The sequence below is a fragment of the Papaver somniferum genome, unplaced genomic scaffold (genome assembly GCF_003573695.1).
Source record: "Papaver somniferum cultivar HN1 unplaced genomic scaffold, ASM357369v1 unplaced-scaffold_99, whole genome shotgun sequence".
Classification (NCBI taxonomy): Eukaryota; Viridiplantae; Streptophyta; class Magnoliopsida; order Ranunculales; family Papaveraceae; genus Papaver; species Papaver somniferum.
The window spans coordinates 6,352,418-6,367,183 of record NW_020653081.1 but is presented as its reverse complement, the minus strand read 5'-3'; the positions used below and the strand labels follow the sequence as shown (position 1 = coordinate 6,367,183).

General features: G+C 38.2%; 1 protein-coding gene across 4 annotated transcripts; it reads right to left on the bottom strand.

Moving 5' to 3' along the window:
- Nucleotides 1-703: 703 nt before the first annotated feature.
- On the bottom strand, nt 704-14,390 carry LOC113346444 (protein PHOTOPERIOD-INDEPENDENT EARLY FLOWERING 1-like). 4 transcript variants are annotated; one of them, XM_026589986.1, is made up of 21 exons: nt 14,019-14,390; nt 13,409-13,501; nt 12,278-12,358; nt 11,993-12,100; nt 11,716-11,796; nt 11,528-11,616; nt 11,127-11,413; nt 10,996-11,045; nt 10,045-10,180; nt 9,866-9,937; nt 9,701-9,768; nt 9,483-9,617; nt 8,823-8,861; nt 8,276-8,344; nt 8,036-8,098; nt 4,845-7,956; nt 4,613-4,677; nt 4,387-4,457; nt 2,797-3,580; nt 1,438-1,943; nt 704-1,204 (listed from the first exon to the last, which is right to left on the bottom strand). In XM_026589986.1, exons 2-21 carry the CDS (start codon nt 13,466-13,468, stop codon nt 751-753), a joined length of 6,330 nt encoding a protein of 2,109 aa, XP_026445771.1. In that variant the 5' UTR covers nt 13,469-13,501; nt 14,019-14,390; the 3' UTR covers nt 704-750. The 4 variants fall into 4 exon arrangements, with proteins under 4 accessions (XP_026445771.1, XP_026445772.1, XP_026445773.1 ...); XM_026589987.1 differs by having other exon boundaries at nt 2,797-3,577; XM_026589988.1 differs by having other exon boundaries at nt 9,701-9,765.
- Between the last annotated feature and the right edge of the window lie 376 nt (nt 14,391-14,766).

Genomic DNA, 14,766 nt, shown 5'->3' with positions numbered 1-14,766 from the left:
AGCCAACATACTGAGAAATTGAGGAAAGAACTAGTTTTGTCATTCATAAGAGCAGCTCCTATGGACACTCAACAAAACAAGGATTTGTTCATTTTGATCCTACTATGGACTCAACAAACATGAAAAACGGATGAACAAACCAACAAATTTCTACTTCCGTCTCTAAAAGATAGGCAGGTTTGTGTGTGAATTGGAGTAGTTTTTTGAGTGAGATGAAATAATAGGTGCACGCTTGAAGGAAGGTTGTCATGCTACAAACGCGCGGACCATGCCACATTCGCTGGCGTGCATGCCTCACTCGCCCAGTACAATTTCATATTCTCAACAACTACTTCACTACTTTTTTATTTCCTTTATCTTTTTTATCTCATTTATCCTATTTTATCTCGCCAAATATATTATTTTATATTTTAACTTTATCCTAAAAATATTTTGTATTAAAAAAAATAGCAGTGGGAACCTAGAAAACCAAATTTAACCAAATTTATTCATTTTGCTCTGATTTACAATAGTGCAAAAACGTGTTTGTTCATCAACATGGCTCAATAAAAGTAAGTTTGATGATTGCCATAGGAATTGCCCTAAGAAATTTGATTAGTTTTGCTGCTTTAGCCTCTTATAAGAATTTCTCTTTCATGTAACTTAAATTTATTTTTCTTACTATTCTGTCAACTAATTAATATTGGCCTTCTTAAAACACTTTATAAGAGAATAATCTATAACTTTAATTTCAAATATTTTGGTTATCATTCATCCAATGTCTATAATCTCTGGTAACAATGTACAGTCATCAAGACCCGAAATGAAAGAAGGGTCATAAGTATAAGGAAGAGTAGCATCTACTTCATAAAAACCGTATCCATCCATCCCCATGATATCTTCTTTGTCTTCGGCACCAACATCAGCACCACCTGTGCAGCTTCTTATAATATCACTATCACCAGAAAGGAAACCAACAGACGCAGCCAATGCTGCTTTGGGGGATAAAATATGGGGTGTTTGTTTACTTGTTGAAGGGGTGTGATGCTCCTCTTCCCTGGGCTGCTCTGTTGAAGCTCCTCTCAGAAGCTGCTTTGATTTTGAAGGTTTGCCCGCAGACTCTGGTTTTGAAGGGGTAGATCGAGATTTAACAAAATCAAACGCCGGAAAAGATGATGATGCCCAACCCTGAGTCACACCATCAAAGCAAGCTTTTGATGCCCCCCTGCATCCAGCATAAGAAAAAATAATCACTTATGATGCACATCAACAAATGATAAACAAATCAGGGTAGTGCCGTCACTCTGCTGAACACCAAGTGCCAGTTCAAGTACCAACCAAACCAAAGATTCACCATCAACTAGGAATTGAATCTATGTTGCGCATAAAATAAGATTGAAGGATGAAGTCAAAGATATCTAAGAAAACAGCTGCAGGAGCAACTGATGGTTTGCATACCTGAAGCGGTGTCCGGCCATGTTGCTTCTCAAATCCAGATGTGAATCACCTTCTGCTGACTCATTTTTGGTATGTGGTGAATCTGAGCCATATATCAATATATTAACGTGTGACGGTAATGGTATCTCACAATCTTCATGATCAGTTTGTACTTCCAGTATTATCTCTAATGGTTCTTCCATCATGGAAGCGGCTTCCCTTTGTTCAGATTGAGAGACATCTTCCTGCTGTTTACTGTATGCATCCTGGAGAGCAGCTGCTACTAACTTACTGCTCTCACCTACAGCTCCTAGATTTCTTAGCGGTTCCCTTGTGCATCTCCTCAGATTGAAAACCCGTTTTGCAGAATCAAAACCCTCTTGGTATGTTGATGACAAGCTAGACCAGTGATTAAAGCGTGATCTTGCCCTCCATACAGATGTAAGTATGGCAGTGAAGTGCTTCTGGAGGACGCACTCATTGTCTGCCAGATCACTAGTAACATTTAATAATGTTTGAGTACCGTCCTGCGAGGAGACAAGAATCATCAGCGATCAGTTTCTTGCATTTTCTATAAAAATCTATGAAACCGATTCCAAGAAACTTATACTTCACAGATGAAGAATTAAGGTCAGCGAATGCACAGTTGGAACTTCCTTACAAGAAAAAGAAAAGCTAAACAACCAGAAAACATATAATTCATGATACAAGAACTTCTAAGGTTTTCATGAGCCAGAAGTTGAGTTTAGTCAAAAGTAACCGAATAGAATTCATTCGTCTAAATTCATATAACGGGTCCTTATTATTCATGGTTCGACTCCACTTCAGGAAAAAAAAAATGTCATCTGCCAAAGAGCCAACTTAAGGTTTGTGGCTAATTTCTAGAGTTTTAGATGGCACTGAGAACTATCAGCCTGCAATAAACATATTATAGTGTGGTTCACTGAGGGATGATGTGTTGCAGTCCCAGACTCATTTTCATAATTAGCTTTGCAGCATCACTACACATACTGGAGAAAACAGACTATTATGAAACAAATCTGCACTTCCTCCAAAGAAAACAAAGAGACCAAGCCAAACAAAGGACAAAAAAACCGGAAACCTAATGGGTGAAGGTGTAGAACGAGACATTTATTGCCTCCCACTTTCTTGTTATGAAATAATATGACATTCTTGGAAATGCTTGCCCAGTTGAATATCAGTGACAACACAATCATTGCCTTTTGTACTTATACTATGATTTATATCATTTAGCTATGAAATAACTACCCCATCTCAATGAAATGCCTACCAACCTAGTAGAGACATCAGGCGTCTAATGCAACACATGCAATCTTACATGTTGTTTTATTAGAGTATTAGCATAAGTCAAGGTATTACCTCCGTTACTTTGAGGATGGACTTTCCAGAGCACGTGTTGGTGACCTTCTCATTATTGGGAATTTCCACAATTGACAATACATTTTTATGGAAAAGGTCCCTAAATCTCTCACAGCATTGAAAAGGATGGCGAAACCTTCCCCTATAAAATCCACCAGCAGGCATTCCATAGATAACATCACTCACCAAGCTCCAATGTGTCCCATACTCATGTACGATAGCACATAGTATCGCATCCTCCGATGATGACCATGAATCAGACATGGAAATACAACCTCTCAACCAAATGCTTCCCTTCTTGTTTAATTTCTCCGGTTTAATCAACAAAACCCGTTTTACAGGCATGGTCGTAATGGATATCTTACCCCCCATTCTGCTCCTGCATGGTGGCCTGTGATCAAGGTCCAAAACCATCAACTCACCTGCATGTTGCTTATCCAAAGAATCATACTCCAAAGCTGAACGACTGCTTTCAGGACCCTTCTTTTGCTTTTTGGTGCTTTTCCTTTTAGTTTTCTCTTCATCAGCATTTTGGGTGGAATGAGACTTCTTACGTTTCTTCTGAACAGGTGAATGTGATGGAATAAAGTCTGAATAAGAATCCAGATCATCAGTATACATAGACTCGTCATCAATGGACATATGCTCAGGTGGTTCCTCCAGTGTTGTTTCCACTTCAGATGCTAGAGCTCCTTTCTTGAGAGACTTAAACTTCTTTTTCTTTGTTTTCTTTTTTGGTTTGGATTTAATTTCAGCCGCCGCCGCCGCCGCCGCCTCATTCCTGCTAAAAATAAACAGAATATTAAAATATACATTAATGTGCAGATGTCCAGATGGCATTCATATATTAGGATGAATAATACAGAAATGTAGTTTTTCTAAATTATATTAAGTGCATGCCAGACATAATATCTCATTGACAGGTAAGATCCTATGGCGGGTAGTATTACCAACTAATGACCATAAACAACAATGCTTTGTATAACGAGAAACATAATGAAAATAACGGCACCATTCACATTCAAGCTGTAATACTGAAATCATTCAAAATTGTTGCCAAAAAGTAGTCAGAAGATCTATTTGCAAAATGCTTATGCTTTTACCTAAACTTGAGGAAATGCCTAGGGCATTCCTGCCAGATATATATTGAACAAGAAGTGCCGAAGGAAGAGATACTTCGAGTGAATGCCAAGCGTTTTCAAAATTGACATACACATCCAAATTTATGGTCCTAGGTTACTGAAGTATTATGTTTCATTCTTCAGAGAAATACCAACAATGTAGACAGCAGAGTGTAGACACTTGACGTTCAATCAGGAATGTGGCAGCAAATGAACTATTGATATGCTGATTATGTCGTGAGCACGGAGGGGCATTGGCTATGTGTTTAACGGTTTTTGTTAATTGTGGCACCAACAATAATTGCAGTCCTTCACACATGATATCTATACAGTCTATTCTCATAATAACACCAATGACCAAAGAGTAGTAAAAACAGGAGTTATATCGAAGTTTAACTATAGTTCATATCCTTGGCTACGCCCGAGGCAAGCCACCACAAATGCCATAATATTCTAATTGAAGTCTTACCTCAGTGATTCAAGTTTTTCTTTCTCTGCTTCTTCTGCCTCTTTCGCTTCATATTCAAGGTCTTCCAACAGCTACAATGCAACCAAAAGAAACCAAAAAAAAAAAAAAAAACTAGCTCAAGTCCAGAAATTATTGGGTACGTAATTTCTGCATACCATGTGACGGATCCTTATTTTTATTTCAAAACCATTTGCAGAATACCAAAGCAAAATGTTAAAGCACAGACCTGACGCTGAGCCAAGACTTCCACTTGTTGCCTATACGCCTCGGTTGCATAATCAGCATCCCACTCTGAAAAAATATTGTCATCTCAAAAAATAAATCATAACGGTAGAAAAAGTCAACCTTACTTAAGTGCAGTGACATGGATGCTAACAATATATCAAGTTACAGAGATAATATTCCGAACCAGACTACGAATATAATAAATAATGCTTTAAATCCAACTTCGATCTTACCCTCATATACAAAAGGTTCCTCGTCATCATCAATCTCAGCCTCCAGATCCTCCTTGAACTTCTCAATGCGGTCTAGCTCCCATTCTTTCTCCTCAAAGTTAACTTGAGAAACCAGTGCTGATTTGTCAATAATTGGATCCCACAAATCCATAAATCGCATTGCGTACCGATCAATTGGCCGAAGTTGATTCTCAAACGATGAACTTGCATGCCCTGCTGCTGCTGCAGCTGCTGCCAATTGTTTCACATCAGCTAGCATATCATCCTCTTCAGTACCAGTCAAAGTGAGAACCCTGTCATCATTTGGATCACTTCCATTTAAGATGGCATCAGCATCGTTATCCAAAGCTGCAATCGAGGTGCTCTGATCCTCAGGCTCAGGGGCCTTCTCATCAAACTTCGCATCATCCTCATTTGCAAGTTCATCATCTTCTACTCTTCCAATGGCGTCATCCAAGAACTCCTGATTCTCTACAGCTTCTTCCTGCTCAACTTTCTTCAAAGCCATATAATCTGCCTCATCTTCTGCTTGCTTTAAAGCAGCTTCCACATCAGCATTTGACAAGGAAACCTCCACCCCACTGTTAGAACTTTTCTCCTTATGAATATTGTTGGCTGGAAGTTCTCTATGGCCAGAAAATAACTCCAGTGGATCAAGTTTCTTAAAAAATTCAGTATTGTAACTACCACTCTGTATGACCAGATCGTCAAGAACACGCTTTTGATTTGCTTTTTTTAAAATGTTCTCCTCGATAGTGCTTTCACTGATCAAACGATAGATATGTACCTCACGTGTCTGACCTATCCTGTGGCATCGATCTTGAGCTTGTTGATCCATAGCAGGATTCCAGTCACTATCATAAAATATAACTGTATCTGCTCCAACTAAGTTAATACCAACACCTCCACTTCGGGTAGATAAAATAAACAGAAAAATCTTGGGATTTGTGTTGAATCGCTGCATCAACGTTTGCCTCTCTTCCGGCGGGGTTGAACCATCCAAACGCATATAGGTGTAACCATATAAGTTTATGAAGGGCTCCAAGACATCAAGCATCTTAGTCATCTGAGTGAATATTAATGCTCGGTGACCTTCTGATTTCAATCGCCTGAGCAACACCGCAAGCTGCTGCAACTTACCACAGTCAAATTGTACGAGCCGCCTATCAGGGAAGTATACTTGTCGGCGGACTATGGCAGGTCTAATGGGTGAGAGAAGGGGTGACAAAACATCTGTGCACTTATCCTTAAAAGATGGATCAGAAAATACTGTTGCCCCACTTTTACTGCACCAGCAAACAGGTGATGAGGCTCGTGCTGCAGGTATAGCAAACATGAAAGATTCGATAAGCTTAATTAACCTCTGGAAGCGCTCAACAGGTGACTGCACAATACTAGCCAGCTTTGAGGAGAAGTCCAGGTAGCATGAAGGTTTACTTTTCTGTTGGTGTATATCAGAAACAGGATGCCTTACTGTAACAAGATCCCTTAGGCTTGTTCCATACATGGGCTTTTTCCGACATTGCAAGGAATTCCACCATGCAATAGATCTTGCCCTTTCTTTTGCCTCCTTCAATCTTTCCTCCCAAAGAGCCTTTTGAATCTCGTCAAAAATATTGGTTCCATAACCCTTTTTCATGTAACCACACAGCCTGTGTCTGGAGCAAGTTTTTCCTACATCCACTGAGGTGACACGGTCTTCGATCATACGCGAGGGGGCAATTGCTTTAATTTCATCACTTTCCCAAGAGGTCATGCTGAAATCGAGATCTGTAAAAAGTAGTCCCAAACCCTTCAAATTAACTTCAGAAAATGGGCTGGAAGAAAGCATTGTGCAGATTGAAGAACTCAACCGCATTTCAATGCCACTCATGTCAAACGAGCTTATGATTGGACGTCCTTCAAATAAGTCTGGATGATTGCAAACCTTGCGCAATTGCATTATAACGCTTATCATGCCAAAAAAGTTTGAACTTGCCAGTGTCGCTTGTGTTTCAGAGCTAGAAATAAAATCTTCATACAAATTTCTCTGCCGCTTTGAGAGTCTACAGTAAATGACATGCTCATGTTTACCAGGGAGTTGCTTCTCAACATCCCTCTTTAACCTTCTTAGTAAGAATGGGCGAAGGACGTTGTGCAAACGATCAACAACCTCTTTGTTAACTTTTTCTTGTCCTTCTACCATTCCTGATATAGGGTTACTGAACCAATCTTTGAACTCCTGATGAGACTGAAAAATGTGTGGCATCAAAAAATGCATCAGAGACCAGAGTTCCATTAGGTCATTCTGTAAAGGTGTCCCCGTCAGTAAAATACGCCGTTTTGAGTTGAAGTTTAAAAGAGTTTGCCACCTCTGGGACTTCCAATTTTTTATCAAATGAGCTTCATCAAGTATCAGGTATTTCCATTTCTTCCTCTTGAAAGCTTTGGAGTCCTGTATTACGAGTCTATAAGTTGTAATGCATACATGGAAGGAATTAGGCTTCATCCACCCTTGCCTCTTGAACTTGCGCTCTTTTGCACTTCCAAAGTAAGTAAGAATTTTAAAAGCAGGACACCATTTAAGAAACTCGGTCTCCCAGTTGAGCATGACACTGGTAGGAACAACTATCAGATGTGGACCCCAAATTCCCTTTTCACAAGCAAGGTGTGCTAGGAGAGAGATGGTCATGATAGTCTTCCCGAGACCCATCTCGTCAGCTAATATCCCATTAAGTCTTTTCTCATACATTGTGACAAGCCAATCCAACCCAATATGCTGATACTCACGAAGAGGATACTTTAGAAGAAAAGGGAACTTTGTACGTACTTTTGTAGTCAAGAAAGTGTTGCCCGTTGGTTGGGCTGATCTTGCTGCAGCAGCAGCATCAGCAATTATATCATCACTATCCTTTTCATGATCAGACTTTATATTCAATTCATCTTCCTCTTGTTCTGCAATAATTAGCTTGGATTCAGAAGGTTGAGCCTCCAGAGGAGCATCTTTGTTCACTGGAGAAGGAGCCCCTTTCATTTCAACATCTAGACGAGCTTGAAGGTCCACACATTCTTCAGAACTGTCAGATGTATATCCATGTGCATCATCATCTTCATCATCCTCCACATTGTAATCCTGACAAAAAGAGATGATATGAAACAACGCGGATCACATGAGCTGAGCACCAAAAAAAAATACTCACACTAACACCTACCTTTTTATACCTTGCAAGCAATTCTTCCACAGGTATTTCACTCTCTTTCTGCAGTAGTTCGATCTAGAAAGGTAAAAGTGAAGTTAAGTAGAACAGACGGAAAACTCTAACACACGAGAACTAGAATCTTGCCAATAAATTAGTCGAAAACCACAAAAATTCGTCACCAAATGGTCCTGAAGAACCAGAAAGATCCAAAAGAAGAAAGAGGGAAAAAAATCTATACTGCACACTGCTTACCTCATTTACAGCATCACCTGCTTCATCTTTTGCCAGCTCCTCCTCCTCCACCAAGGTTGTCTCATCATCCTTCATATATATCCAACAAAGACATCCTTCGTCAATTAGCATACATGATTCAAACAAAATATTGTAAAATAAAAGATGGACAACTTTATAAATAGTAACCTATAGTACTGTACAGAAGAAAGTACTTTCCCCATATTATTAAGCCAAGTGTGTAACTTTGTCGACTAACTTCCATAAATTTTAAATTAAAAAACAAAAATTGCTTAATCAAAGTGCATATATAGCACAAAGCCACTAACTAATTCTCCCAGTCTCACTCTTCAAGAACAATAGTTAGAACCTAGAACACAATATTATTGCTCCTAGAACTTTTGCCGTGTACTTCAATTATTGACAACACTTAGACCCTAAAACAAGAGACCATGCAAGGACGAATGGCAAGGTAGTACATGCACAAAACAGAACAAGATTAAGTAACTAGTGAATCAACTGATCAGAGAACATGCAAGCAAAAGCTAAATGAGTTTCTGTCTAGTACCTTTTCTTCACTGGCAACATGAATGTAGTCTCCATCCTCCTACAAAGCAACAGTGAATTAATAACAACAAACCACAAGGAGCTCTACGTCACATAACAATGCAAATATACCGTCTCAAGATCAAATGCTGAGAATATCAGTTCACCTGATATTCAACATGCGCAATTACTGATGCTTGGGCTAACTAGATACAGTGATTGTAAGTACGAATCTGGTTATTCATGTTAGCTAAAATATACTCAGCAATTAACTCGTGATTTTTAAAACCAAACTTACGACCTCAGAAATGCCAATGACTAATTAGAACTTGTTACAAGTTGCTCAGAATCTTGAAGCCAACAGTGGCAATACTGTATGGGATCAACAACACGCAATACTACAACAAGAATTTTTCTACCCGAAAACATTGTATACCGCTATAAGGTGGTAATAATTAAAACCATGCGACAATAACTGGCAAATTCTACAACCAAGGAGTTCTGTATCCCAGAGGGCTGCACAATACGGTTCCAAGGATTCAAAACCATGAGTTATCCATGTAATTATTTTTCTGACAAGTAGAAGTAACAAAATGATTCATATCAGAAACTGAAACCTAATAGGATTTCAGTACATTAAGTGCAGACGATCAAACAAAATCAAAGAACAAATTTTCCTTACCTCCTGATTATCACTACAATCGGAAAATGTAGATTGCATTTCAGATTTATTGGCGTCCTGGTTTCCTCCTATACCAATATCAGAATCTGATCTGTGCTCATCCTTAATCGTTGATATATCACCGTTTGTTACACCCTGTTGTAAAGCAGAAAATCTCCATGTGATACCCTAAAATACTCCAAATTTCACTACCAGCTTCAAAAAATAAATTAACTTACTAGATGATGGCTGATTGCACATGAGCTACCGCCATCCGTCGTACTAGAAGTATGAGCATCCTTGCCTGCTAAATTTTATTCGCTCTTTTATATCAGAAACTTACGGAGCAATGAATTCATAGGATCTCAGAATATAACAGAGAGACCCTCTATCCTGGTTCTTACCTTCACCCAGATTCACTATCTCGTTGAATGGTTCGGCAGAATCTTCCTCTCCTGGAGACTCTTCCCTGCTAACTGATGATGATTACATTAATTACAATTAAGAACATAATAATTAAGGCTAAACTGAATAGATGTGTTTCAAATATAGTGAAGGTGTTTTACAAACTATGCAAGATCACCTGTACTGATCTTGTAACGCTTTAGCAGCTCCTCAAGTGGCAAATCCATTTCATCTTGCAAACCTTCCAGTTCCGCTTTCCTTTCTTCCTTAGTAATCAGAGCTTCATCTTCTTCAATAGTATGCTCGTCATCTTCCTGTAGCAGCACATGAAAATAAAATTTAGTCTCTCGCAGAGATGGGGATGAATAGAAAGATCAAAGAAGATTGCAACCATAATACATACACCGATAGACCACTGTACCTTAAGATAAAAATGAAACCTTAAACTGATATGAGGGAAAAGGTGTACAGTATGTGTGCAAATGTAACATGCTACTTTTAATCAGTAAAGACACCAAGTAGTAAGATGCCAGAAAGTAACTTTTAGAAACGTCAGTTACACCATGTTCCTATCAGAATTCAGATATAATCTCAATGTAGCTTATATGAGTTCAAAGGCTATTAGTATCCAGAAAAGAAAGAAAAAGAACAGGAAAGAACAAAGCACTGTTTTTGTACGAATTTTTTTTCCGTAACTGTTTGACAGGTACGAAATCACATATCAAATTATTATTACATAATAAGAGTTTCTTTCTAAAAGCACATCGAAGAACTCAAGCAGTTCAAAGATCTTCTAACATAATAGAAAATATGAACAAATACGTCAAAATGTTTTTGGGTTTCTGTCCATATTCTTATCTGGAGCATGAGTTTCTTATTGCCTGATAAGCTGATACTAAACTACATGTGATTAAGTGTATTTGCTTTTCAGGTTTTTCAAAAGCATCCTGTCACCTCATACTCTCTTTTCTTCCTGGCAACTGAGAATGCTGTTGGCCATCTAATACTCATGTTACTCAACCGGAAATCTTGAAGACTTACCTAAATAGGTATTTCTGTTTGATATGTAGCTATCCTAGAAACTATTTACAGCAAACATCACCTCAGAGGGAGAAAGAGATAAACTCACAGATTCATCTTCTGATTGTACATCATAATCACCATCGACATCCATATGATCTGATGAAGATTCATACAAACTATGTTAGCCATTCAAGGAGGTTAAAGAACTAGTGAATGCATAAACAGGATTCTGCCTACCACCAGGGCCATCTTGTGATCCCATAAGATCATTTGGTTCCCCTTCATCAGATACTTGTGTAGTCTGCCGATCTCCTTCTTCATCGCCATGGCTAACTATTTGATCTCCTTCTTCTTTTTCATGTTTAGTTTGATCATCATCTTTTACATATTCATCTTCATTGATCTGTTGATCCTCTTTTTCACCTTCGTCGTGATTAATATGTTGTTCAGTCGCAGAATCTAGACACATATGCTTATGAGGATATGGCATGTCAACAAGATTTTCTGCTAGCATTGTCGAGTACCTAACAGAAAACAGATAGAGAATCCTATTAGAAAGACATTTAGCTGGAATATTTTTCCCTGCATGAATCAGGCAAATGAAACATAAATAAAAAATTGAAAAAGCGAGATTCCACCTTTCTGTCTGCCCTAGAAGAAAATCAAGCTGTCTATCCAGTGCCTTTTTCTTTTTCTCCTCTAACTCCAGCTGATGTTTGTATAACACCTATAATCATGTGTGAAGAACGTAAAATTTAAAACATTGTAAAGAATCAAATGATACGGGTAAACTCGAAACTTCAAATTTGTATATACAACAACTTGCCAGCTTCTCAATTTTCGTCCAAAACTTCTTCACATCCTTAGAGATATTAAGTGCAACTTTTCTCAACTTCTGCTCTTCTTCCTGAGTCACAAACGAAACGATAAACATGATCAGGTCATGTTTCAGTGTAAGCACTTAAAAAATAAGAGTCAGAACGTTCTAAGTGCAGCGTTCACTACCTGTCAGCAACGTCAAAAGTGTATTACACAGTATAGTTCTCTTGTTACTGGGTATTTCTCAAGATAATTCTACGTTTTAAAAGGCAAAAAAGGCAAACCTTCACTTTCTTTTCTCCTCTAGTAGCTTGGTCCAGCATGCCCTTGCTGGCTCTTATAGCAACCTTCTTCGCTTGAGCTAGTTTCCATTTTCTCTCCGACTCAAAGTCCTGCCATTTACAAGATTATTGAGTTAGGTTGCCCTGCAACTAGCATCACATAGATCGCAAAGTCGCCTAAGCCAATTCACGTATGCAATAAGCACAGAGCTGACACAGAGAATTAATTTATTCGAAGCAGAAAGGCACCAAGCAATAGATATAGATGTCTGAGCTGGTAAAACATACCTTGGACAACCAAACCATCTCATCTAAAACATGATCCCAGTGCGTTTTGGGTCGACGAGGTTCTCTGGAAACTTCAAGTGCCTACAAAAGCCAATTTAAGTTTCAAAGACAATCATATCACAAGTTTCTAACCAGAAAAGGCCGGGTTCCATATTAGTAAGTGAAAGAAGCACCATTTTGACTGAATCATATATTGCGCAGCGCTAACTATATCACCCATTTTTTATATATAATTTTTTTTTCTTCGGCCCCTCTAATAATGTGCACCTTGATTAACATAGTATAGAAGGGTTCGCCAATAGCCAGTTTCATGTTTCAAAAATACGGAAGTCAAATCAAAGTAATATGGAAGCGTCGAAATGTTTCAATGTTAACACCACAAAGTTAAGACACAAAGACTCAGTTTAATTGTAACCATAATGTTTATTAAAAGATGTCTAACTGCATCCAAGACTTTACATGAAAGAATTATGACTTTTGTATGAACCACACAGGGTTAAGAATCTTAAGACCCAAATGCCCAATTTCTTTGGCGGAGCTGTAGAGCCCCAACAAAACTAAAATAAGGGCTGATTTTGCAGAGAAATTATATCAGATCACGTGAGTAAATAAAGAATAATAACTTGTCTTAGGTGGGATGATACACCAGTGACTAAAATAATTTCTGAAAAGACCAACCCTGAAGGCCACAAAAATCATTTTTTTTTTAAATGGGGCTCTTAAAGTTCTCTTTCTGATTCTACATGCCATCACATTCATTTCAAAGAAAATCATCAAATGTGGAAAAATGAAGGCTAAATGTATTAAGATAAAACAAATCTCATGGTAGGATACTAGTGCATACATACATGTGGCTAAAGCATGAAATAAAATAATGTCCTGTGCAGGAAACAAGAGCCAACAACAGATGCGGCCAGATAAACTCCAAATGCTTCCATTTTCCCAATGCTCATTAATCATTGATAAGAGAATGTCTTAAAAACAAATAAATCGATTCTACAAGATCTATTCCCATCCTAAGAGCACTTTTTAATCATGCAAATGATGCACCAAACAGCACAAAAATCCACTCACTATGACAGCAAAAATGTACACACACAATAAATCACCAAACTGTACAAGTCAACTTACCTTTTGGCGCTTAGGTCGTGCTTCATGCTCAACCTTAGGCCTTGGACCTCTGGAGGCCATAATAACCTTTCAGCTATCTATTTCATCAAGTACCTGCTCATTGAAAGAAAAATCAAAAAGAACAGTGACATTAACATCAACCGATACTTTCTCACAACAAATATTGTTCCCCTATGAATTCTCACATAAATTATTACATGGTCCATGCATAGACATGAATATGCGTCGCACTACGACATGACCACTAGAAATCTTCACTAAGTAAGCATGCAAAACATCGTACCAGTAAGGAAGATTTTGAAATTCTAAAGTTGCAACCTCTAAGTCACACTAGTTAAATTGTTCAGGAAACAGCTCATAGCACAGGCTAGGGAGGACAGAGTTCTTTGGAGCGCCGAGGCAGGACGCCGGTCACAAGAGACGCAGAGAGACCAAAAGTGATTAAAAAAAAATGTAAAGAAAAAATATATATCTAAAAATGCATTGGTAGGTAAAAGCTAGGGTTTCTAGGAAACTAGAGTTAAACTCCATAAATCCTGCCATAAGATCAACAAGCAGCAGCTGAATCAGAAAACTAGGGTTTTAGGAACAAACTGGTAAACTCACTCACCAGATCAAAGATTCGGAAAGATACAAAGCCACTTCATAAGCACACACATTAACTCAAAATTTCAGTTGGTTTTTTCTTCATCTACTCTGAGATATCTGCAAATGAACCGTATACGTAGATTTGAATGGATTTCCGAGGAATTGGAAGGAATCGAAGTGATTGAGGCGCTTGTTGGATTTCTAGGGTTATCTCGTTGTGTTCTGATGAAGTTGGAAGAGAGAATGATCTGAAAACTTCGAAAGTGAAAAAGTTTCGGGTTTTGTTGTAATTCGCTGCGACAGCTGAGGAGGAAATAGATTGCTTTCGAAGAGAGAAGACGAAGAAGAATAGGTTGTTCTTGTTATGTGTACTTCTTTTTGTTGTTACGAGCTCAATCCCGTTCCGTGTGGTTAAAACTGGACGTTTTGAGGGGTGTTTGGCAAATGGGAGCCCAGCCTAGATTTTGTACGACTGACTACTCGAGCAAGTCTCATATCCAAAGTTTTTTCTTTTTTTTTTCTCTTTTTTTTTTTTCCTAGAAAAATTAACTTCATTAGGACAGCAAAGAATTACAATTGTTCATGTGATACCGAACCATTCACCATTGATCCGAGAAGTTCTACGGTACTTGACTGCCACGTCAATGTGAAATTTCTATTTAAAAATTCAAATCTGATAGAACTAAAGGAATCCATATATGACTTACAGTCATCTAAAATAGAATTGTTAAACCAACTTAATTGGTTATTATTTAAATTCAAATGATCTA

Excerpts from the sequence above, each read along its gene's own strand:
- LOC113346444 (XM_026589986.1), bottom strand. The coding sequence starts at position 13,468 with ATGGCCTCCAGAGGTCCAAGGCCTAAGGTTGAGCATGAAGCACGACCT. Across the intron at positions 11,414-11,527 it reads CTTCTAGGGCAGACAGAAAG|GTACTCGACAATGCTAGCAG; the intron begins GTGGAATCTCGC and ends GTTTTCTGTTAG. Across the intron at positions 4,678-4,844 it reads GGAACCTTTTGTATATGAGG|AGTGGGATGCTGATTATGCA; the intron begins GTAAGATCGAAG and ends ATATTTTTTCAG.